At 38.3% G+C, this 26090-nt stretch overlaps 1 protein-coding gene and 2 pseudogenes across 1 annotated transcript; 2 read left to right on the top strand and 1 right to left on the bottom strand.

The window, feature by feature from the left end:
- Positions 1 to 5547: 5547 nt before the first annotated feature.
- LOC148931143 (uncharacterized) lies at positions 5548 to 6121 on the top strand (annotated as a pseudogene).
- Positions 6122 to 6792: 671 nt separating this feature from the next.
- Positions 6793 to 10547, bottom strand: LOC148931142 (uncharacterized; annotated as a pseudogene).
- Positions 10548 to 21859: 11312 nt separating this feature from the next.
- On the top strand, positions 21860 to 24328 carry LOC148931141 (uncharacterized). Its single transcript, XM_089066734.1, has 5 exons — positions 21860 to 22366; positions 22481 to 22954; positions 23033 to 23308; positions 23411 to 23956; positions 24041 to 24328. The coding sequence occupies exons 1-5, from the start codon at positions 21860 to 21862 to the stop codon at positions 24326 to 24328; spliced, it is 2091 nt and encodes a 696-aa protein (XP_088922860.1).
- The last annotated feature ends 1762 nt before the right edge of the window (positions 24329 to 26090 follow it).

Raw genomic sequence — 26090 nt, 5'->3', positions numbered from 1 at the left:
TTATATACTAGGAGTTTAATTATATACTATGAGTAGGTGGATCAATGCAAAACTAGATCTTAATATAAAAACGTAGAAGAAAGCCATATGTAGGACATTTTTAGATCATTGTTTGTTTATTGTTAGGTCATTTTATAAAGGATGACCTAAAATGATCTAAAAATGACATCAAACCCAAATTTTATAAAATGACCTAAAACTAATTAATAATGACCTTCCGTGTTTTTGCTTAATTATTAACCATTAGATAATCTATCTAATCTTAGGACCAAGATTTAGACTGCATTTTTGGAACTAGATGTGTTCTTGTTTGGATCATCTCGAGTAAGGTATATAAATCTTAGCTCCATATTTGTTGGGAACAAATGGAAATATAATAATGCATGTATATATAATACATACTCCATATATTTATATGTAGTTTACCTAGATTAGTTTCTCAACTCAATATGAGATAAAATAAAATAATACAGGATATAACATTTGTATATTACTCATAGACAGTTTAATTTAATAATCATATGCATTTTGTGTTTTTTCTCTCATAATTGTTGATTAGTTATTAATGAATATAAAACGTGATTAAATTAAATTACAATAATTTATAATATACTACTCCCTCAGTCCCATTAAATATACAACATTTGGGAATTGTCACAGGTTTTTATGTAGTGTTGTTTTGTGTGTTAATGAAGAGAGAGTAAAGTAAGAGAGATGAAAAAGTAGAGATAGAGATATTTTCATTTTAGGAAATGTTTCATTTTTAATGGCACAGACTAAAAAGGAAAACGTTTCATTTCTAATGGGACAGAGGGAGTACTATATTTTTGTGTGTTTAACCTTTATGGTCGGATTTTTAGCTAAATCAATCTTAATAACCTTTATTAGGCCATATTTGGTTTACAGTAAAGTAAAGTTGGCAAGAAAAATGATTTCTAAGAAAATGAATCTCAGGAATATGATTCCTAATAGCTTTATATTCATGTGTTTAGAAATTATCAAGATTTTAAATTTTATAGTATTAAATTTGAACACCAAACTAAAGTATGGAGTACTTATTGATTAAATAACATGAAATTTTAAATTTTATTATTTTTTATTTATAAAAAAAATAATAATATGAAATTTTTAATAAGTTATTGATTAAATATGATAATAATTATATTACTATATTTTTGGTTACGATGGATATTTTAAATATGGATTATCCATCATAATATATAATAATATAATTGTAATTGTAGTTACATGGAGTATTATAATCTTAATAAATATGATTATTATTATTATTATTATTATAATTATAATACTTACTGATATTATAATTGAATACAATTAATATTCTTGGAAATACTACCTATATATATACGCATTTAAACATACTACTAGTTTCAAAATCCTGGCTTCTACAGATAGTGATATAATAATTGTAGTTTAATTAATATACTCCATATTCAACTCTTCATCTCGTGCACTTCATATCATATTGATTCTTTAAATATTCATACTAGTAAAAAATATTATAAAAATTGATTGTTGTAGAGGGGGGAATGTTTGAGGGGTTATTATGGAGTATCTAATAGTAGAACTTTGTATTTATTCTCATAATAGTAGTATATGAAGTAATTATTAAAACATTATGGCTTGCTCAAAAACAAAATTCAAAATTGAAAACATTCAAAGTTCTTTAGTGTTAAAATATTAAATTTCTTGGAAATCTCTATTTAAGCATTTAAGCTTATAAGTTATATGAGTAGTTTCCGAGTAAACTAATCCTAGCTTTATCAGATAATGGTAGTGTAAATTAACTCTACGTCTCGTGAACTTCACGATTCTTGAAAAAGAAGATTCATAAAAAAGATACTCATATTAGATTTAGTTATTTTGTACAGGAAATTGTTTGAGGAGTTACTTACAATATTAAATGTAGTATAGCAAATCTTATAATTCATCTTCTCCAAAGTACTACGATCAGCTTTCACGTGACATTAGAAGTAGATGGGCAAAATGAATTGGAGCAGAACCTGAGAGTGAAATTTGTTGTTTCATGCATGTTAGTCATTGTTTGTTCATTCTAAGGTCATTTTATAAAGGGTGATCTAAAAATAATGTCAAACCCAAATTTTAGAAAATGACCTAACACTGATTAATAATGACCTTGCGTGTTATTGCTTGATTATTGGCCATCAGTTAATCTAATCATAGGACCAAGATTTAGACTATATTTTTGAATTTAGATGCATTCTTGTTTGGATCATCTCAAGTAGGGTATATAAATATTAGCTCCATATCTGTTGGGAACAAATGGAAGTATAATAATGCATTCATATATAATTAGTACTTCATATATTTATATGTATAGTTTCTCAGCTTAATATGAGATAAAATAAAATAATACAGGATACAACGTCTGTATATTACTTATAGACAGTTTAATATAATAATCATATGCATTTTGTGTGCTTTTCTCATAATTGTTGATTAGAGCATCTCCACTGGAAGACTTCCCGTCGCCCTTCGGAGAGGCTTCCGGGAAGTCTGTCGGGGAAGGGCGCCATTGAGGCATGGAGAGGAGGACCCGGACGTCAGGTGAGGGCACGGAAAGCCGCGATCGTCACGGGAAGGGCGGGTAGACGTCCTCCGCGGACATCCGTCATTTTAATTTTATTTTTTTTAAAAAAAAAACTCTACATACGGCTTGTTGAACTTCATTTCATTCTTACCACTTGTGTTAACAAGTTTCTCTCTCTAATCTAAATTTCATTTCTGTTGAAGATAAATGGAGAACGATAGGAACTCTCCCGAGCGAGTCACATACGTCGACTTTCCCCACCGGAGGTGAGGGAAACGTGAGCGGAAATACGGGGATGGTTCCCCAAATGGCGGGGATGCATCCGCAAATGTCCCCGTACTACAATATGTACAGTTGGATGGGTGGGATGGGTGGGATGGGTGGTATGATGCCGGGAATGATACTCGGGGCAGCGGGGATGGGGGGATGACACCAAATATAATGGGGGGTGATGACACCAGCGGGGATGGGAGGTGGGGGGGTATGATGCAGCCCCTGTCTCCCATTACGGCGGCGGGGGGAGGGGGGTAGCAGGGGCCCCCAAACACCTTTGGACAATGTCTATCGCCCATATATGGATTTATTGTCTAGTGATTCCCCCCAGACTACTCCTCTGGATACTCAATTCACCGGCATCGATACTTTCTCTTTTGAGGAGTTGGGGCTATCTCCAGTCAGGGAGACTCCAAGTGAGGAAGGACAGCGGCAAGGGGAGGGGAAAGGCCCGACCTCTTCCTCGCGTACGGGGGCCGGCGAGGATGTGAAGGAGACGGGAAGGAGGGAAAACGTCGCGCTTGCGAAGGCCTGGGTCGGTGTAGTCGAGGATCCCTACATCGAGAATAACCAGCATATCGACAGAATGTGATTTCGCAATAGTGAAGGCTACCTCAAATGGAAACCGGCTGATGGAAAGCCTCACGGTCCCGAACAATGTGTGAAACAGTGGGAGCGGTTGAGGCCTAAGCTTAGTCGATTTGCCGGCCTCAACCAAAACAACCTCCGCCAGGCAACCAGAGGTATGTCCGAGGAGGATGTGAAGATCTGTGCCATGCAGCATTACCCCGATAAAACGTTGAAGTTCCGTGAATTCGAGCATTGAGAGGTCTTTCTCGCGGTGAAGAATTCCCTAAAGTTTAGTGTGGTGGTCTTAGGACCAAGATTTAGACTGCATTTTTGGATTTAGATGCATTCTTGTTTTGATCATCTCGAGTGAGGTATATAAATCTTAGCTCCATATTTGTTGGGAACAAATGGAAATATAATAATGCATGTATATATAATACATACTCCATATATTTATATGTAGTTTACCGAGATTAGTTTCTCAACTCAATATGACATAAAATAAAATAATACAGGATATAACATCTGTATATTACTCATAGACAGTTTAATTTAATAATCATATGCATTTTGTGTGATTTTCTCATAATTTTTGATTAGTTATTAATGAATATAAAACGTGATTAAATTAAATTACAATAATTTATAATACACTACTATATATTTAGGTGTGTTTAACCTTTATGGTCAGATTTTTGGCTAAAACCAATCTTAATAACCTTTATTAGGCCATATGTTGTTTACGGTAAAGTAACGTTGGCAAGAAAAATGATTTCTGAGAAAATATTCCTTAGGAATATGATTCCTAATAACTTTATTTTCATGTGTTTGGAAAATATTAAGATTTTAAATTTTATAGTATTAGATTTAAAAACCAAACTAAAAATATACTTAATATTTTTTATTTATAAAAAAATAATAGTATGAAAATTTTAATAAGTTATTGATTAAATATAATAATAATTATATTATTATATTTATTGTTACGATGGATATTTTAAATATGGTTAATCCATCATAATATATAATAATATAAATATACTTAAATTTATTGTTACGATGAACGTAAATTTCTCATTTTCAGCGCGAACTCAAAAAATTGGGCGCATTTTTTCAAAATTTTCGAAGCACAGTCCCTACAAATAGTAGATAATACGCAGTAGGGATTTCACAAATTGGCGCCACATTTTGGAATCGGTATCGCCACAGGTGAACAGTATGTCCAAGTTAGCTATGTTTGTGTTATTTTCCCATTCAATAGAAAAGCTCAATCTCAAGTATTTCCCCCAAATTTTCGCTCGATTGAGGTGCATCTAGCTGAATTGAGTAGGCATTATGTGGATTGTTGAAGATTATGCATTTTGGGTGTTCTATTGTGATGTGATTTCTTCTCGTTTGCCTTTTACTCCACATTTTCTTTTTGAGACAAAGAGATGCAATTTCCCCTGAATGCTATGTCTGTAATTATACCCATACGCCCTTATATTTCTGTGTTAATGATAATCTTGTACAAGGTATGTCGGAGATGAAACGTCCTGTTGGGAGTCGTGGGATTGGTAACAACAACGAAGGTCTGTTTTCTAGGTTCCCGGATTGATATATAAAAGCCTCCAATGTTCTTCACTATGCAATTTATTGGCAACATTTGAAATTGAGAGTTGTGTTATTGAACATGTAACAATGGCTCGGCGCGACAGAAATTTCGCAAGGGAGACCGCGCAGAATGTGGATCGTTCGCGAGGAAGAAATTCTGATCTCAGCCTTACTTGAGCTTGTAGCACATGGTTGGAAATCAGATAATGGATTCCGTACCGGTTATCTTCAGAGAATCGAGGATAGTATTCGCAAAGAATTTCCTAACACTGACTTGAAAGGGACACCGCATGTCACTTCTAAAATTCAAGCTTGGAAAAAGAACCATACTAGCCTACGGCGTATCTTAGGGAGGACCGGTGTTGGCTTCACCGCTGATCACAAGATCGAATGCGACGATCAACAATGGGAACAAATCGTCCAGGTAAATCTGCAGTTATGAGATTGATAGCATCAGTATTGCTGATGTATGTAGTATGTGGTCAATGAGTGAAATCCAGATTAATTAATCCGTGCAGGCTGACAAAGAGGCGCGGTTTATGCGCCACAAGTCATGGCCCTTTTGGGAGGCTTGGAACGTTATATTTGGAAAAGATCGGGCAAATGGCAGTGAGGCTGAAGACGTTGCAGAGTCGGCTAAACGACTGCGGGCACAACAATCAGTTGGGAGTCAGTGCAATGAGAATGATTATCATCCATCGTTTGAGAATACCCCGGTCAACAATGCAGACCCTCTAGCATATGATGCTGACATCAACGACACAGGCTCAGGCAATGATGACAAGCAAACTTCCACAAACAAATCGGCTTCCTTGAAACGCAAGAACATGTCAAGTGATGATAAACTCATGGAATTCCTAGGCTATCTGCATAGAAACTAACTCCAGGCTTGAGGTAATTGCAGCGAGGATCGGATATGAGTTTGACCTGGGTAAAATGAGGCAAGAGGTGTTCAACAAGCTTGGAACTGTTGAGGGCCTCACTCTAGATGAAAGGTATGACCTCTGTCAGATACTCGGAAAAGAATCTCATAGCTTAGAGATCTTCGTGGGAATGCCTTCAAATGCTCGCCTTGGTTACTTGAGGCGGCTAATGCAAAAGAACAACAACTGATGATGTGGAGTTGTTGTGTGTGGTGGATATTAATCTATTTTGTATGTGAATACTATGCCAAATATGGCTAAGTACAGTGGTCATAGACGTGTGGTACTTCCGACTGTAGTATTATGCATTTTCAGTTCTTGCAGGTTGTGTTTCTGCTATGTATCAAGCTAGACACCTTTTGTATTGGTGGATTGAAGCCTATGGAACAGTTTCCTATGGCTACCAACTTTTTGTATCGGATATATGTGGATCTTTTTTTGTACATCTATGCATTAATATCCAAAAGCTGTTCAATCCTAATCCATCATCAGTTTCACACAAATAAGCAACCTTGTAATATAGGAGACACAAATGCACACGATTTATGATTTAGATAATTATATAGAATACCATAAACTAGCAAATATAGCATCACATAAGGCAACGAAAGTTGCCAAATTACACAAAATGATGGGGTAGTTGCCAGGCCAAGGAAAATTAAGATCTCTCATCCATGAGATCACTTTATGATCTCCCATGTATGAGATCATATATGCACATATTCAAAATTACAAACAGAATCAGATTAGAGAGGCTTATATAATTGGGGCATACAAAAACAAAATGGCAAAGTCCAATGCCACTAATACTTTTGGTGGTTTAGGTAGACTTGCCTCACCCGCTAGCTATTCGGGTTAGGGTCATTTTTTCAAGTGAGGCCACTTCCCAAGGGGTGAGTTTGACCCACAGGAGCTGGCGTGCGGCGACATCCTTGATGGTCCAACTTCCCCTGCTTTTGACACCCCTGCCTTGTCTTTGAAGGTGCTTGGTGGTAGTAGAGCTCGACCCTTCTCAAACCTGGATCGAAGTTGTCCATCAGGGGTCAAGTCTATGAAGTATATGCCTACATCAGTCGTTGATTCTCTGTCCGTCGGAGTCTGATTGCCTTCGAAAAGTTTGCGGCAGACAGTAGGAGGAGGGAACACCAACGGTGAGTTCACCTCATCGTTCAATTCACCAATGTCATATGGTCCCATCTCCTCAGTTGGCAGTTTCTCGGTACTGTCAGATATCACGATAACCTCATTCTCGCCTTCAACCTTCACATCATCCATGCCGAACAAGCATGCCAACTTCGAATGCTCGGGCTCGCCGTTGTAATAATAAGCTCCCGCGAACCAGTTATACTGCAGGCAATATTCGAGTAATAAGTTAAACACCTTATGATGGTTCATATTTTCGACAATAAAGAATGTTAATGTACGAACACAAAAGTTAATTTGGACCTTCATGATCTTCTCCCAAACATCGTCGGATGCAGTAACGACATTCGTTGGCTGGTCCCACTGTGCGCCGAACCACCGAACAACATCCTTAAAAACGAGATACCGCCTGTGCAAGACGTCGATCCTCTTAGCAACATCTTCTTCATTGACAACTACAACAGCCTTATTTTTGAGTTCTTGCTAGACTGTCATAAGGAACCAACTCGGGAAGTGACTATCCTTCCACTGTGTTTCTTTCTTGAGAGCTATGATGGTGTCCAACAAAATCGTGTCGGTTGGCGCTGTCCACGCACCATAGTATAGGAAGGCATCTTGCTTTGGGACGTTCATTTTTTTTTTTTTGTGCAAAAGTGAGAGTGTGCAAGGTTTGTGTTTTAGAGTGAAATTGCACAACTGAGAGTGTGGGTGAGGGTGATGAAGTTGGCTTGCAAAACAATCTTATAAATAGTTGGATCCTCATCAAATGTGATGGAGACTTATCTACCCATTAGGAATGATTTCACCTCCTGCACAACAAATAACTGATGTGATCAGCCCAATAATCACACCTTGAATACATCCCACCGCCAAGTTGTAATTCCATATTTCTGCTTGCCTTTGATTGGTGTTGATAATTCATTAATTTAACGAGAGCTAATTAATCATAGGCGAAGATATGCACCTGTAAATCATCAGTCACGTCCAATTTGTATTTAAATAATGCAGCAAGTAATGAAATATTTTTGAAGATGTGTGCCAACATATTTTAACCATTTATGCATCTAATGCCCATCCTTCAAAATGTAGGCTTACAAAAGGATCGCCACATACAAAAAGTACAGACAAAAATCTGGATATCACTTGTCTTTGAAGTTGGACATAATGTAATATAGCAAGATAACCTAGCCAACATCTTTTTTTACAAAAGCTTGCCAATCGAAATGATCTGGGATGCTTCCCATTCTGAGGTCACTTCAAATAGTATCTTCCCAAATTCATAACAGCCTATCTGTTGTTCCACATGTGTACTGCCAAGTTATCCCGAGTTGCAGTTCACTCAGGAGTAGGCTCAACGCAATCCACATAATCCAATCCTATGAATTGTTCATCATAATCAGTCGCAGTGTTCATGTCTACATCTAGCTCAACTTCAATTGGGTCTACAGCCATCTCCCGCCTAATGAAATTATGTAGGAGGAAACACGCCATAATCAGGTGGATTTGTGTCTTTATTGGGTAAAATGAAGCACTTCGAAGGATGCCCCAACGCATCTTAAGTACCGCGAAAGCACGCTCAATGATATTTCTTGCTTTGGTGTGTCGCATGTTGAAGATTTCTTTCGGGTTTTGTGGTGCTGACATTCCTGGACCCCACTCCTTCAAGTGGTAGCGCACCCCTTTGTACGGCGTCATAAATCCATTGCTATGAGCGTACGCATTATCGCACAGATAGTAACATCCTACACAAAGCCAACAAAAATCTCAGTATGCACTATTTATACAAAAATCATGAACAGCGTGAAACCACCCTTACTAAATATTTTACATAAATTTCAAATAATTCGGTCAGCACAATTTTCATCTACGAACATTGATTTTTGTCCAATAGTTAAAGCAAATTATAACTGTTCGTAGTGTAGAACAAAAATATGCTGCTGCTTCCACCATTTAATCATATAATAGCACCTGATTCTTAAGGCTAATACAACCCCATAATAAAAATATAGTTTCATCAACTTGAAAAGAATTATGTAAACATGATAACAAGTTCGTATGATCATATATCCTTCAGTAATTTTAAGAATTTAATCACCTCTCATTCAAACATGAGATGCATGGATCTTTCAGCTTTTCTAAACTCAATTTTGCAATTAATTGTGGGGTCAAAAAGATTAAACTAGATCTTTCAGTGTTTGTATGCTCAATTTTCAATTAATTTTGGGGTCAAAAAAATAAACTAGAATCGAAGGTCCACCAGGACTCTATGTAATTCCACCAATTACAAATTCGATTAACCAAAAATGTAGAAAGAAATGAAGGTAGATAACCTTGAGAGTTGGAGCAACCATGGCCGATGGAAAATTATTCCCCAGCAAAGGAATTGTGCCTTAATTACAACATCTGAAATCATTTTAATTATCTTTTCACAATATTTCATACATTATTTGGCAGGTTATTATAAATTATGCTCAATATCAGGTTAAAAAAATGTACTATAAGTTTTTAATTCAAAATATTGATCCATAGTTGATCATAACACAGAAATTTCTTTATCAATATAATAAATTTCGTTAAGCATATCTTCGAATGTTACAAATAGAATCTCAAAAAGAGTTATCTACTCATTCAACATACCTCGTGGAACCTTCAAACCATGAGGTCTTGACACTGCATCCCGAAGTACACGAGAGTCCTCGGCTGAACCCTCCCAACCAGGTAAAAAATATACGAATTGCATGTTTCGGTCACATGCCGCCAAAGTATTGGTAGCAATCTGACCCTTTCGGTTGCGATATCTAGGCTTGTCACTAGCGCTGACCAACACATTAATGTGCGTGCCGTCAACCGCCCCGAGGCAGCCCTGCATAAATGGGAAATTGTGTTAATCTCATTTTAAAACATGCATTGCCAGCAGCCACTGGGATGAGTGAAAAATACCTTGAACCACTTCCATCGATGGTCATTGCAATTCGCCTGGACAGGAGTGGGTTGACATAGTAAGACAGAATGTGGCTTAAAATAGCTGCTAGAACTTTGTGCACACAATTCGATACTGTGGCACCTGACCGCCTAAAATCAAAACCAACATAACGATTGTTTTTGTGGTGAGCAAGAATACCCACAAATATTGCCACCTGCTCTTCAAACCCAAGGCATTTACCCAGCTTTAACCCTCCACGTTCACTTAGAATCCGACATAATTTACCAAAAGTGTTGCGATCCATTCGCAAGTTTGATATGCAATCTGCGTCCGTTACATTGACAAGTCGGTCAAGACGTTTCAACTGGTCAGGAATCTTATTGAGCACACTGTACTTCCTCTTGGCTTCCTCCAGAATTGGCCGCCTACGGTGCTCGGTGCGGGCACGCCGAAATCTGTGTATGATTATAGTCGCTTCTATGCGATACTCAACCAATATGTCTTCGAGCGACATACACAAATGGGCATAATTGGTAGTAGGGTGCGCCATGCCGAATATCGCTGATTGTCACGAAACTAACTGAACAATTCACATCGTAATCACTCTAGGAGAGCACCATCATTGAATTGCAATCCACCAAAGGGAAGGGGTGTACGGATGGGAAAGGAAAGCACACAAATTAGGGGGCCCAGAAGATGGAATGGGAAAAAAAAAAATGAACGCAGCTTGGATTATGAATACTAAATTTTGAGAAGGGGAATGAACTTTGGCTCTATAACCACGTCAACAAACATCAACTTCTATTTGTTCAAATATGTATAACAAAAAAAGTTTTACCTTGAGGAAAGAAAGCCTTCCAAGATGGGGTTTGCAACACTCACAAACTGATGGACCGCGTCAGTTCCGTCTTTGTCTACAAAACTTGCTACATTCGCCAAAAATGGAGGTCAGCTAATCGTGAGTGTTCATGTTGGGCTGAAACCCATTAACAAAAACCGACTGTAATTTCAGTGGTGGAAGGTAGAGGGTGATTTAAGAACTAATTGTGCCCAGAAATTTTGCATTTTGATTCTATGTAATGAATTTCACGCATTTGGACTGTCAATTGGAACCAGCACCAAGTAAAAGCTAACCTTGGACAACCGATCTTCACCCTCTTTACGGCTCTCACTGACGAAGATTGCAGAGTCGAGGTGAGCGGAGGTACCGCTGAGGAATTTCGCAGTTCCCTTTCGGTGAGAATTGGGGGAAAATAACCTAGCAATTGGGGAGCGGAAAAGATCACCTAATACTCTTCCTAATACTTTTCCTAATCCACCCCTCACATGCATGGTAATGGACCCCACCATCATATTTTATGTTTGTGAAGGGTGGATTAGGAAAAGTATTAGGAAGAGTATTAGGTGATCCTTTCCGATTTGGGAGACACGCTTTGTGGGAGGGTAAAATCGTAATCTCAAGTTCTTTTCTGTAGGTGAGACGCGCTCCCGTAATTAATTCCCATGTCGACGCAAAGTTTTGAAAAGAACAAAGTCTAAGAGGAACAGTGCGGGCCTTGAGCGTTTCTAGGGCTTGATAGTTATAAAACAAAATAACTGAACACCATATTTACCCAAGAATTAAACCCAATTAGTGCCATATAGAACAAAGTGAACGGACCTGTAGCAGATACCATCAAATCTGCATTACCAATTTGGAAAACAGCTCCATTGCAGCTGCCAGCGCGCGCTTTTGTATCGGGTTAGCGTCGCGTGCAACCTTCACCCCAGCAGCAACTCAGATACCTAAGGTTGCAGGCTTGCAGCATTTGTACAGATTTGGAGTCTGAGAAAATGGAAGGCGTAATATTCCACGGTATGTTGTATGATGGCATTTATTCATCTACATATTTATTGAGATATATATCTATTCATTTGTTCTTTAATGGTTTTTTTTATTGTCTTTGTCTATATATGAAGTTTGTGTTTTAAAAATGAAATCAAATCTAAATTAAAGCTAACATAAATCTTCCTTTGTGACCAGGATTAAATTGAGTCATGTATTTACAAAGAAAATAAAATCTAATTTAAGTCTAATGAAATCTAAATGAATGATCTAAGTAATTAATCAGGTGCATCCTCCATCCTCCACCATGTCTTCTTCATTCACATACGCCGAGAGGTTCAAATACTTATCCTGATCGTCGCTGCCGCTCCGCCACCGCGCACGGCAGAGCACGCAAGTAGCCGACCTCCTCCGGCAACTCCCCTTGCCCCCACCACTCTGCACCTGGGCTGAAGTGATTTTCTTTTTTATACACAATTATTAGATAGTTTGTTGGTAATTGGACCCAAATACAAACCTTAGTCTTCATTTGGTACATATAATGAGAAGTGTAGAACTAGAGTCAGCAGCCTTCAATTTCAAATATAATACTTCCTCCTTCCTACATTAGGAGTGCCATTTAGTTATAGCACAAATTTTAAGAAATTAGTAGAGTGTATAATTAATAAAGTGAGATGATGGAGTGTGTTATAAATGAAGTGAGTTGGTTGAAGGTGAGTCCCTTTTTGACTTTTTGATTTTTTATTTTTGTTTTGGTTTATTTTAATGTAGATAATGACATTTTGATGTAATTTTGATGAACAATGGGGTATAATTGTATGACCAAATATAGAAAATTCTAAATGTGACTCTTAAACTGGGACGGGCTCTTAAGTCAAAATGTGATTCTTAAACTAGGCCGGAGGGAGTAGTATCATAAAAATATTTAAATTAAGAATTAAATTTTAAAAAAAATTCAAATATCTCAATTTCAGAATTTAAATTTCATATTTTGAAGTAGATCATTGAATTCCAAATAAATTATACACATTCATTGATATATCCAAAATACCATTACACAAACTGCACACATACAATACACAAAATACACACTATATACATTATACAACAAAATATACATATACTAAACCCCTTTATAATTCCATTCTGGCGGCAGAAATTTAGAGCATATTTTATGCGCATGAACACATATAAACTTCAATTTCCATTATCCATCGTATTCACCGGTATTGGTCCGCAAATCATCAATTTATAATTCCAACAATATATGCAGAGTTAAACGTACATATAAATCTAGGGCAGATCCAAGACCTAATGTCCAGATGTAATAATCTAAAATCTAAATTGCCCAGGTGTTGAAGAATTTGTCTGTCTGCCAGTAATAAAAACACTAGACTCACGCACTGTTTTCAATTATTTATTTTGGACGGAGATTCATTAGAGCATCCCTATCCGTGCTCTTATTTAAGAGCACGGAGATGAGCTGATCAGGTCCATTTTTACTCCATATTCTTAGGTAAGATCACAACACCCACATCCATGCTCTTTCGCAAGGACAATCTCAAAAGTCCCACCATTCTATTATTCAATTTAAATATTTCAATTACTAAAAATAATTCTACAATATAAAAATGCATTAAAAAATAAAAATTACATAATTAAATCCTAAAAAATAAAAATTATATAATTAAAATCCTAGAAAATAAAAAAATACATAATTAAAATCCTACAAATTAAAAATTACATAATTAAAGACTAAAAAATACCCCCATGAAAGACTAATCCTTTATCCCCAATGTTCTTCGGAGGCCCCGTATCGTTGTCACATGTGTTGCAAGTTGGTCGGGAGTCATGTTAGACCTATCGGCCATATTGAGTTGACCCAAGAGGGTCCACAACGAGTTGGTCGGGGGTTGAGGTGGCACAAAGGGAGCGAGAGCGGGATCGGATGGAGTCGGGGCGCGACGGCAGTTGGCCGTCACCTTCTTCCTTCCTTGCAGCCGGCGGGAACTGCTCGGGCCAGTGTCGGGGCTACCCAAGTTAGTTCCGGCAAGCTGGGTAGCCACCTCATCGGAGGCGCCGTCGGATAGGGCTACCGACCTCGACCGTTTGCTGGAGGAGGATGCTAGTATGCCACTCCTATACTTCTCATGATGGCGCGCCTCCTGTTGTGCCAACAGTTGAGGTACTTGAACGGTTTCTAAGTCATGCATTGGTAAGTCTCCAAGGCGGCACTGATGATGTCGACCTCGCTCTTGCCGCTCCCCGCCGACCGCTCTTCCTAGAGGTAATACCCCTGGAACTTACAAATTGCTTCGTTGGTTCTGAAGATGGAACTGCACACCATACTATCATTACGATAGATGGTTCCCTCCGGCCGGTTTGCATTGTACAGACGAGTGACGCGCCACTAAAACCTTTCCTTGCTTTGGTTCGTGCCAACGTCTGGTTCTTCAGAGACCGCCAAGTAGGCTTTGAATAACTGAATCATCTCCGCCGGAGTATACGGGGTGCGGGTACCACGAGTAGGAGTAGGAGTAGGAGTAGGAGTAGGAGTAGAAGTAGGAGTAGGAGTAGGAGTAGAGTTGCCGCTCCCTTCCGAGCCGGATTCGGGTGCCTACCCATATCGCCCGTCGAGGGTATCTTGGTCGTCCACCGGGTAAGGTCAGTAGCCACTCGGAATTTGAGAACCTTGGGTTTGAGGAGGGACCGTGAATTGCGTTTCCGGACTAGGGAATGGTTGTGAGCCGAACCATTCATGGTTCCAATTGCGGGAGTCGAAGGGGTGATCGCCGGAGCCGAAAATTGTTTTTGTAAGATTGAAAGATTGAGAATTGATGATAGAACTTAGATGAGAGAATAGATGAGAATTGTATAGTGTGGTGGGAATTTTTTTGTGTTGAAGTGGGGGTATTTATAGATGAAAATGTGAATTTTTGGGGAAAAAAATTGTAAAAAAAATTAAAAGTGTGTAGAAAATGGATATAATTTATTGGGAAGTGAGAAAATATTTTTTTTATTTAAGAATGATTTTTTATATTAAATTTCGAATTTAAAAAAATAAATAAAAAAAAAACGAAAATGCCAACGGCTAAGCCGTTGGCCAATCACAGCCCGTCGCGTCAGCCTGCTCAGCGGCACGGACGTGCTCTTATTTAAGAGCACCGCCCTGCCGCTGGCACGGACGGACAACGTGCAGCGGCAAGCAGCGGTCACCTTGCCGCTGGCACGGACGACGTCCGCCGGCAAGTATGACCGATGCAGATGCTCTTATTAAAACATTTACCAAGCATGCAAAAGTATTGAATTCGGTCCGATCACCAATCCGTAGCCAAGAGCTATATTGGTATAGCCTAAAACATACTCCCTTCGTCCCTTAAAAATATGTGCACCCTTAAAAGTATGTGCACTTTCTATTTTCGTTTTTTCTACAAAAATATGTGTATTCAACTTTTGAAAAGGTAAATAACGTAGGTCTCATTATCTACTAACACTATTTTAACTACCATTCTCATCTTCTCTCTTACTTTATCATATCATTCTCTTATCTCTCTTACTTTACTAATTTTGTTTTAATTCTCGTGCCATATCTACATCCTCGTTTTGAAGCACTATAAATAACACTCAAGTAAACTGAAGGAATGCCATTTGAGTGATGCTGAATAATCGAAGGACCAAGTTGACGTCGGATGGTTGGCCGACCTCACCACCGGCCGATGAGTGCTGCCGTATATAGCCTCCGTGGCTCACCATCGAATTAAAAATAGAGAAATAAAAGGAAGAGAGAAATAGAGATATCTTGTCGATAGAAAAATAGAGACAAGGAAGGAATTAGGAGAAGAGATGGCATTAAAGAAAAGAGGAGAGTCCAGAGATGGAAATTGTCTACACATAAGTTTTTGAGAAGAAGCGGGGCCCAAAATCATATTTTATGTGTTTTAAATTGTACTACTAGTAGTAGATTTTGTTTTAATTTGTTGAGTACTCAATCCTCACACCCATGCCTCTCACTTCCCATATTTATTCGAAAAGAGGGAGGAAAGGTAGCTTGTTTTATTTATTTTGATTTTTATATTAAATGTTTAGGAATAAATATAAATCAAATTTTTTGATTTTATTTTTCCAAAACTTATTGAAGTATTTTTTATTAATGGTGTTTTCGTATTATCTATACATTTTAAAGTGTGATTGTTATGTTTTTATATGAAATTTAAAAAATTTTCTAATCAACATTTTTTCTAATAAAGTGTTACTACTATATACTTCTTCGGCCCCCTTATAAGCGACTCAAGTGTGATTGTTATGTTTTTAACTCAAAATCCAATGTTTGGTGATTGATGTCACAAAAATATTTAAATTTGGAATTAGTGAATTACAGTTCCAAAAATCTCAATTCCACAATTTGAATTTCAAATTTTAAATCAGATAATTGGAAATATAAAGAGTGAACTACAAAAATAGTCCATGTACTATGCGTTTATCTCGGCAGTGAACCCTGGACTTTAAAAATAACCCCAGACAACCCTGGACTAAGCGTTTATCTCGAAAATGGTCATTTTTCATTGTTTCGTGATGAAAATACCCCTTTAGGGGGTTTTGGGGGGTTTGGGCAATTTGGTCTTTTTACATTTTAAATATGATATTATTTCAGTTATGTACTAAATCTGATATTATTTCAAAATTATCTTTTTCTTCCATTTTGCCATCCTTCACTTTGTTTCTTTATTTCAATATTATATTTAATTTTATAAAATTAAATTTTAAATTTCGATTCTTAAATATCAATAAAAAATTTTAATTATTAAAATTACTATTAAATAACAGATTAATAGTTTTAATCAATATTTGATAGCGTCTAATATTTAATCAATAAGGTACGACGACACCTTAGTTTTAATCATAAATAGATCACTAACACGATTTATTCTGAATAAATATACATCTAATGTAAGACTAATATAATTTTCGTTTATTAATTTGAAAGCAATCAAAATTAACTAGAAAATTTCAACAAAAATTCTCCTATATCAAATTTTTAGTAGTATCAAATTTTTAGTCAACTTCATAATATTTTTAGTCAAATTCTCTTATACATTAGATGCATATTTATTTTAGAATAAATCGTGTTATATGATCTATTTATGATTAAAACGATTAATTATTGATTAAAAATAAGGCGGCGTTGTACCTTATTGATTAAATATTGATTAAAACTATTAATTTGTTATTTAATAGTAATTTTAATATTTAAAATAATCTATTGATATTTAATAATCAAAATTTAAATATTAATTTTATAAAAGTAAATTTAATATTGAAATAAAGAAACAAAGTGAAGAATGACTAAAGGAAAGAAGAATGATAATTTTGAAACAATATCATATTTAGTACACCACAAAAATAATAGAGTGAACTTCAAAAATGGTCCCTGGACTATGGGTTTATCTCGTAAATGGTCCCTGGACTTTAAAAATATCACCAGCAGTCCCTGGACTAAGGCTTAATATAAAAAACGGTCCTTTTGCACTGTTTCGAGACGAAAATGCCCTTTTCAGGCTTTGGGCAATTTGGACAATTCAATTTCGTCTACTGTTCACTCATTTAATTTTGCAGGTTGTGTCATAATTGCATCTCTCTCTCTTCACACCTTCTATTTAATATTGACCATATTCTCTCTCCCATGTCTCATTTCCCTTCTTCTTCTTCTTCTTGTCTGCACCATTTAGTGTTAAAAATCTAGACGCGATTCTTCATCTTTATGGTCCTGCTTCCCTCCGCAACGTCGAGCTTGCTTGCCTTCATGTCTTCGCTGTCCGTTGAAAATTGGACCGATGGAGGAGGAGGAGGGAATGGTTGTAAGTGGCTCCGGTATGAGTACGAAAATTGTATGTGCCGCCACAGAGCGACTCTCAAAATCGTTGCCGACGCAAGAAAGGCATCATTTGGAATGTTGTATTTCGTATGCGAGAAAAAGGGCACAGTTGGAGGCTGCAATTATTTTCGGTGGTGTCATCCGAAGCGTGTGGATTTTGAAGGCTGCAATTACTTGGTTGGAAACAATGGTCATGAAGACGAAGTTGGAGGAGAAGATGAAATTGGAGGAGAAGACGAAGTTCATTCTGAAGTATATCCAAAGCGGTGTGAAGGTGGAAGTAAAGTGAAAGATTATATTCTTGTCTTAGTTGCTGGGTTTTCGTTGGTGGTTTCATTTGTAGCCATTATGGTCAGTTTGATGAAGTAGGATTGAACAAGTACTCCACTGCAATGTTCTGGGGAAAATATTGGTGAAGAAACATTTTGTGAAGAAGAATTGTAATTTGAAGTGCTGGATTTTGGGGAAAAAGTTACTTAATTTGCATAGTTTGACTTTTAATTTGCAGATTGTGATCTTGGGGATGAACATTTCTACGTTTGAAGTTTTAGTTGTTGTGATTTGAATAGTTTAATTGCCGAAATGAGTTTTGTTCGATGGGTATGAAATGGGTTCTGAATTGAATACAATAAACAGGGTAACTTGCGAGGATTAAAATTTGTAGTGTGTGATCAGAACCAAAAATTTGAAGTGATTAAGTTGATGTAATTTGATTAACAAGATTTATGTATTGTTAAGTATGAAGTTTCTGGTTTTAAAATTGTGATTTGAAGATTTGGCTAATTAACCACGGCGAAATGAAAGTTGTTGAAATAATAACATGACTAGTATTCTATACAGCTAAATCAACTGTAAATAATATCAAAATTGCACTTCAGATGCCGTACAAACTAAAATTAGATGTAGTACAACAAACTAATAGAAGATGCAGTACAACAAATTAGATGTAGTACAACAAACAAATATCAGACTAGTACATTAGTGTTTCAGAAACTAATATCAGATGCAGTACAAATTTAATATCATAACGGGTGTTAAAGTAATATCATATCAGGTTTTAAATTAATATCATATGTCGTGCCAGAATTGGGCAGTTCAAAATTTGAACTTTTTCAAACTGTCAGACTCACCCGGATTTGCATGTACTGTCATATATACACATATGGGGTGTTGACACGTAGAGAGAGAGAGAGAGAGGAAAACTAGACTGGCTTTCGAGAAACCCTTCCATCTTCCCACCACTTTTTACCACCGTTCATCTCCCTTCCCTCCCTCACACCTACCCTCCAATTTCCCTCTCATTTTCCTCTCACCACGTGCTAACATATGCATAAACTCAGGCTCACTCCTCTCCGTCGTGACTGGTGACCAAGCGAATCGTCGTTGCCCACTCCACCAAAGTTGTATCAGCGACCAGAATTCCGAAGGGGACGAATCAGCGATCGTGATGCCGCCAAAAAAAAGGGGTCGAAAGAAGAATAACGATGAAGGTGCTAGCTCTAGTCGAAAGACGACGAACAATGATGGTGCTAGCTCGCGTCGAAATACGAGGAAGAATGGTGGTGCTGGCCCAAGCCGTCCGGTGATAATAGACCTTGATGAAGAGAGATGGAAACTTCGTGGTGAAGATATCTCCATCTTCCACCCGGAGCTTGTATATGGTACGCATTTCATCCTTAAAATTCAAAGTGTTCGGCTATGTAGTTGAAAAATGAAAAATTTGTACTTATGTTATGTTGCGGTCGGTTAGTGTTCTGTGAACATTTATCGAATTTATGCATCCCAAAAATTTGTAATTTGGATTTTGTTGTTTTGCGTGACTTTGCACAGAGACTAGGCCCGATTGTTTTACAATTGCCCTTCACCACCATGGTGTGTTTCGCGCTGGAGAGTACATTGCGGGATTGTTAAACTACATTGACTACGTGAGCCTATTGCAGTTTAACCTGTTCGAATTGGCAAGTATGATGGTCAGAGTTGGGTATCCAAGACATGCTATATGTGAGTCTTACTATTGTCATCCTCATTTCAATGATGGATGCGTGGGTACTCAAATTGGGCATCCTACTGATCCGCTCATGGACGAAGACGATGTCTCTCGATTTATGAAGGTTGCTAGTACCTCGAAATCGAGGCTCGTTCACGTCTACGTGCTTGAGATTACACCTGCGGATGCTCGGGCACGACAGCAGGAGGACCAAATTGAGTTCTTTAAAAAAATTTTGGAAACAAAATCGTCTAGTCGTGTAGTCATTGAAGAAATAGAGGAGCCCCATTTGGGGGTACCGAAACCAGTTAGGAAGAAGACAAAGGTTATTTCACAAACACCTCCAAACGCTATTCCACAAACACCTCTGTTAGGCTGGTATGAACCTGATCCCGAGTTTGAAAAATATCTCGTCCATAGCTTGGTGAAAGCACGTGAAGGATGGAAGGCGAAAGAAAGTGAAAATGAAAGCGTTCACAAAAATCTGATGGATGAATTTGTTGTGGTTCAGGTATCCTAATTCGTGCTATAGTTGGTTGTGTTATAACTATAATAACTACCATATCTAAATGTGAACATTACTTTGTAGGATGATGATGGTGGTGTTACTGTTGGACATCCAATTGATGTTGGAAATGATGTTGTTGACGTACAACAGGTATTAAATGTGGAGTTACTTATTGCTATGCATGTATATAGTTGTTAACTGCATGCTTATTGCACTTATTGCTATGCATGTATATAGTTGTTAACCGCATGCTTATTGCACTTACTGCTATGCATGCATATTGGTTTTGATATTAGTTTGCATGCATATTGGTTTTGATATTATGTTTTGTATTTGAGGAGGGATATGGTTAACAAATTGTTGACTTTGCAGCCTACAAAATCAGTTGAACAAGGTTCTGAAGTTCAAGTTCAAACTGCAACTGGTGTACATGCGTCTCATGTTGATGAGGTAATGTTACTGATGTTACTGCCGCCTCCTCTGTCATTAGAATTGACAACATTATGGTAATGTTGATATTAGTTTTCATGCATATCATATGGATTTTGATATTATGTTGTGTTGGTATGCATGTTGAAGGTTGACAAAGCGTTTGGTGTGGGAGGACTACAAGGTGAGGGTGGAGATGAGGTTGGAGCTCAGGGTCAGGTTGATGCTGGAGAAGAGTTTGAAATTGAAAAAACATGTGATGAAGCTCAACTTATGGATAATGACCAAACTGATGAAGTACAAATTGCATCTGCAGTTGCTGTTGATGTGTCTCATGTTGATGAGGTACTATCCTTGAAATTAAATTCCTTGGATTGGGATGACTAGCATTTTAGTAGTAGTTTTCATGAATAGCATACAGAATTTGATAATACAGTGTTGCTTTACATGTTGAAGGTTGAGACAGGATTTGGAGGGAGAGGACTCCAAGATCAAGTCGGACCATCGGTTGGAGATGAAGGTCAAAATGCATCTGAGGCTGCCCAACATAATGAGGTATTATTACTGTCCGTGATTGAATTTGTATTATTTTTTATATTAGTTTTGTATTATTTTTGTGTTGGTTTTGAGGATGAGATTGATTAACAAATGCGTTTTGGTTGACTTTGCAGCCAACTGAAGTATGTCAACAACCGGATGAACCACCTCCAGTTGCAAATGTTTGTAATGCACAGACAGAGGATGATGTTTACAGACCAATTATGGATCGGTTAGATGATTACGTAACATATAGATCACACTCACAAGGGCATTTTGTGCCAGACTTTGTTGAAGCAGCTGCTGGGTTTGAGGATTATCTTGTGCGGGTAACTCAACTTGAAGATATACACCTTATAGGACAATACACATCCGGTGCTGAGGTTGGGAACAAGGTAGCAGAAACAAGCTTTTCAAATGTGGTTGAGGAGGTGACCACAGAGGAAAACGATGGAGGAGAAACCTCAAATGTTGGTGATGTGAACGCTAGAGGAGCAAGAATTGCATCGGAGGTGTTCGTGAACGTAAACTTGCAACACGGCCAGGTGGAGGACCACGATGACGATGTGGATTTAGGTGACTGCCCTCTGCATAACGAGGGATTTGATATCAATAGTGATGATGACTGCGAAGATTTGGATCAGTTCATTTCTCTAGCTAGCATGTGTCGGGATGAATAAATGTTTACGGATTATTTCGAAGAAATGACCAGGCAACGCGAGGCTGAGAGAGCCGCAGCCGCGGCCGCATCTTCCGCTGCAGCCGCAGCCAATTCTACCTCGAAGACAACTAAACGCCGCAAATTCTCTCCTGTGGTTGATGCTCACAATAATGAATCCCGACTCATGGCTGAAGATGCTGACATGCTGCATGACATAGCCCATGCCGAGATGAGAGATGTTGATTCAGACGATGAAGCGCATACGCGTGGTCCTGTGGTGAAACAGCCGTTCAGACTCACTGATCAGTTGCCACATTTTAGCGTTGGAGATATCTTCAGCACCCGAGACTTCTTTAGGGAGGTCCTCCAACAGTATGGCGTGATGTCGAAGAGGCCCGTTCATATAAAAGTTAATGATGATACAAGATTGAGAGCTGTGTGCCGTGGGGCTGATGGTGAATGCCCTTGGTTTGTCTACATGAATAAGGAAAAAAATGGAGACTACGTGGTGCAATCATTGAACAGGGAGCATATTCACATATGTTCAGAGGTACAAGAAAATAAATGGATCACAGCTAAGTGGTTGGGGAAACAGTTCACTTAGAAGATTAAAGCAAATCCGGGTATTCCATTGGTTGCAATCAGACAATGTGTAGATGAGCAGTTTGGTTCCAGACTTAGTCGGATGAAGGCATACAGGGCTAAGGGGCACGCCCTCGCAGGCATATTTGGGAGCATCAACAAGCAATACAAGAAGCTCTTTTACTACAAGAATGAGCTGCTTAGAACGCATCCCGGCTCGACTGTTGAGATACATTATGAGAATCATAGACGTACACCGAGCTCAAGTCCGAGGTTCCTCCGTATTTATATTTGCCTAGGGCCACTAAAGATCGGATGGAAACGGTTTTGTCGACCTATCATCTTCCTTGACGCATGTTTTTTGCGGGGGACGTATAAGGGACAAATATTGACTGCCATCGGGATCGATCACAACAATGGGTGGTGGCCTATAGCTTGGGCTGTTTGTGAGACTGAAAGCTATCAGCAGTGGCAATGGTTCCTAGAGCATCTAGATGAGGACTTGCAGCTATCAGAAAGCAGCCCTCGATATGTTTTCATGTCTGATCAGCAGAAGGTAAGTATTGCAATTGAAAATTTTTCCATTTCATATTATGACTTGCTACATAAAAACTATCATTATGTACATGGACAGGGTTTGTCGAAGGTAATTGCTGAAAAGTATCCGCAGAGTGAGCACAGGTTTTGTGTACAGCATATGTACAACAACTTTAAGAAGCGGTTCTCGGGTAAAGAGTTGAAGAAAATGATGTGGCAAATATCTGAAAGCACGACTGTGGAGGTGTTCGAGCAGAAATTGGATGAACTTCGGGTGTACAACCAGGCTGCCTATGAGCATTTGGTGGGTGCGGCACCAAAAGAAAAATGGGTTAAGGCGTTCTTTTCTGCACATGCAAAATGTGATACACAGGTAAACAAGTTTTAAGTGTATAACACATGTTTTAAATATACAACACTGTTTTGGGTTGTCAATCAAGAATTACCATCATCTAATGTTCAAATTATTGTGCAGCTGAACAATATGTGTGAGACGTTTAATGCTAAGATCGTCGAGGCACGTGAAAAACCTATTCTGTCGTTGTTGGAGGAAATTCGAACAAAACAATTGGAGCGCATCCAGATAAGAGGTCAGTGGGTGAAGAACTACAAGTACCCCGTACCACCTGTCATAAAAGAGATCCTAGATAAGGCAGCATCCAACTCTACTTCTTGGAGAGCCCTGTGGAATGGGGAAAATGAGTACCAGGTCTCTGGGCCGGCTGGTCAGTATGTGGTGAACGTAGTCAATAGGACATGCACGTGTAGGCTTTGGCAGATCAGTGGGCTTCCTTGCGTGCATGCAGCAGCATCCATACTCAGGTGCAAGCACAATCTTACTGATTTTGTATCATCATTTTACGCTAGGGAGAGCATGGCGGCACTATATGAGCATGTGTTGTACCCTGTCAATGGTATGGAAAACTGGTCAAGGTCTTCAGAGGTTGGTTTTGAGCTGGACCCTCCAAACACCAAAAGGCAATGTGGCCGTCCAAGGAAACTGAGGAGAGAACAGCCTCAGGTAACACACATTTTTTCAGATTAGATGTTTCAAATAATCTGGTTTTCGTCATTCACTATTCATGCAATTTTAATTTGCTGATAGGTACGTCTACACGAGAATGGAGTTGAATCGCTACAGAGAACTGCAGTGCTCTCATGCGGTCGGTGTGGACAAATTGGGCACAATAGGCGGACTTGTCAGAATGACCCTTCAGGACCTAACAGCCAACACAGTCAAGCAAGTGGTCATGGGAGTCAACAGCCTAACGCGCACAGGGACCGACCGCCTCGCCCTCCTACGGAGACAACTGCTGGCCCGAGCCGTGCTGCTTCCTCATCAACCCATGTTCGGAAAGCTCAAAGATGTGGTCGTCGGAAGGCGGCTGATTGAATTGAATTGGCCTCCAATATGAAACTGTGTTTTTTGTGAATGGCATTGCAAATCTCTAAACTTAACTTACTTGGTTTTTGTTGTAAATCACATACAGTCTGTGTGTCTACCCTTTAATACTTGGGCTGCCACTCTTTTTTGTTTGTTTTTGTCCTTGGATGTGCAGACTGATGATGATTTAGGTATGTATTTAGGTAGGATTGCAGTACCCCCCTATGTACTTAAACCATCTACTTGATCCATTATTCAGTGTATTTTGTGGTATCCAATAACTCTTACATCTCTGATGGCTATTACTACGAAGATTGTGTTTTATTTTTTGCCATGTACTGCATCTGATATTACTAGTAGTACACACTTTGTTCAGCAAATTTGATATTAGTTGCCATGTACTACATGTGAAATTAGTTTCGTATGACATGTGATATTAACTATATCCAATTTGATATTAGTTTTGTATACTGCATCTGATATTACTATTATTGGGAGTACTATCTTCTGTTGTATGAAATTACTATCTGCGTTTGAAATTATTTTCATATCTGCATTTGAAATTATTTTCATATCAGATCAGGCGTTAAGACGCATTCGATTCAATGTGTCTTCTAACTTCCAACTTCCAACTAACTCATTTAATGATACACTATCAACCTATATAAAAACCTGCAAAACCAAATACATACACCTAAACACAACAAAATGGAGACTACCACAAATCAAAATCCAGTCGTTGGTGAAAAAATGTCCGAGGAAAAGTTGAAGAGTATCTTTGCAAGATTAAGGCGACCCCAAAATGCAAACGACACGAAGGCAATACCAACGCCATCCAAAACTGAGGTCCGTTTCTCAGCACTGGTCTAGAAACTGCCGCCAATGTCACAGTTGTCTCAAGCTCAACTATGACAGCGACGTCTAACAATCAACACCCATTCGAATGGGCAATGGAATGGGAAGAATGGGTGGAAGAATTCGAACAAGATCCATTCGAGTAGATGTCCATCAACATCAATTTAAGTAGGGTAGGATTTCCAACATGATCCACACGATTGTAACAAATATCTATATTTGGTGTATGACCACACGTCGGACTGACGATTGAAAAAAAATTTAATGCCCATTTTCATAATTCTACTTCCGAAGACGGTGCATCAAATAAAATTTCAATGCAGTGTTTCATTCAATCCAACATCAGAAACTTCAAACTTCATAAAATTCGATTGTTAGACCTTAGAAAAAGGAAATTCAAACTAAATTGATGACAATACAATAAAATTTTTTCCCAATAATCACGTACTGCAATCTACTTGCTCAAATTCACGATAATGGATACAAATGAAACAAACAACTGAAACCGAAACCCAGCAAATAAAAAAAATCAACTTCATCCTCTCCTCTCTCCTCCAACCAACCAAACCTTCGCGCGCGCCGATTCTGCCCAACCAAGTCAAAAACCGCATACTTCGGATAACAACCACCATAAAGAAAGGAAGGGAAGATCAAAACCACCATAAAACAAGGGAAGGGAAGAGACCAGACGAAGCCAGAGGAAGAAGAAGGGAAGACATAGATAGAGGAGAGAGAGGAGAGAGGCAGGAGAGAAGGTGTGAAGAGAGAGAGATGCAATTATGACACAACCTGCAAAATTAAATGAGTGAACAGTAGACGAAATTGAATTGTCCAAATTGCCCAAAGCCTGAAAAGGGCATTTTCGTCTCGAAACAGTGCAAAAGGACCGTTTTTGATATTAAGCCTTAGTCCAGGG

This window comes from Salvia hispanica, chromosome 3 (assembly GCF_029641045.1).
Source record: "Salvia hispanica isolate PSC_SH4W2 chromosome 3, Shi_PSC_v1, whole genome shotgun sequence".
Taxonomy (NCBI): Eukaryota; Viridiplantae; Streptophyta; class Magnoliopsida; order Lamiales; family Lamiaceae; genus Salvia; species Salvia hispanica.
Note: the sequence above shows the minus strand (reverse complement) of the source record. Positions and strands in the feature narration are given on the sequence as shown.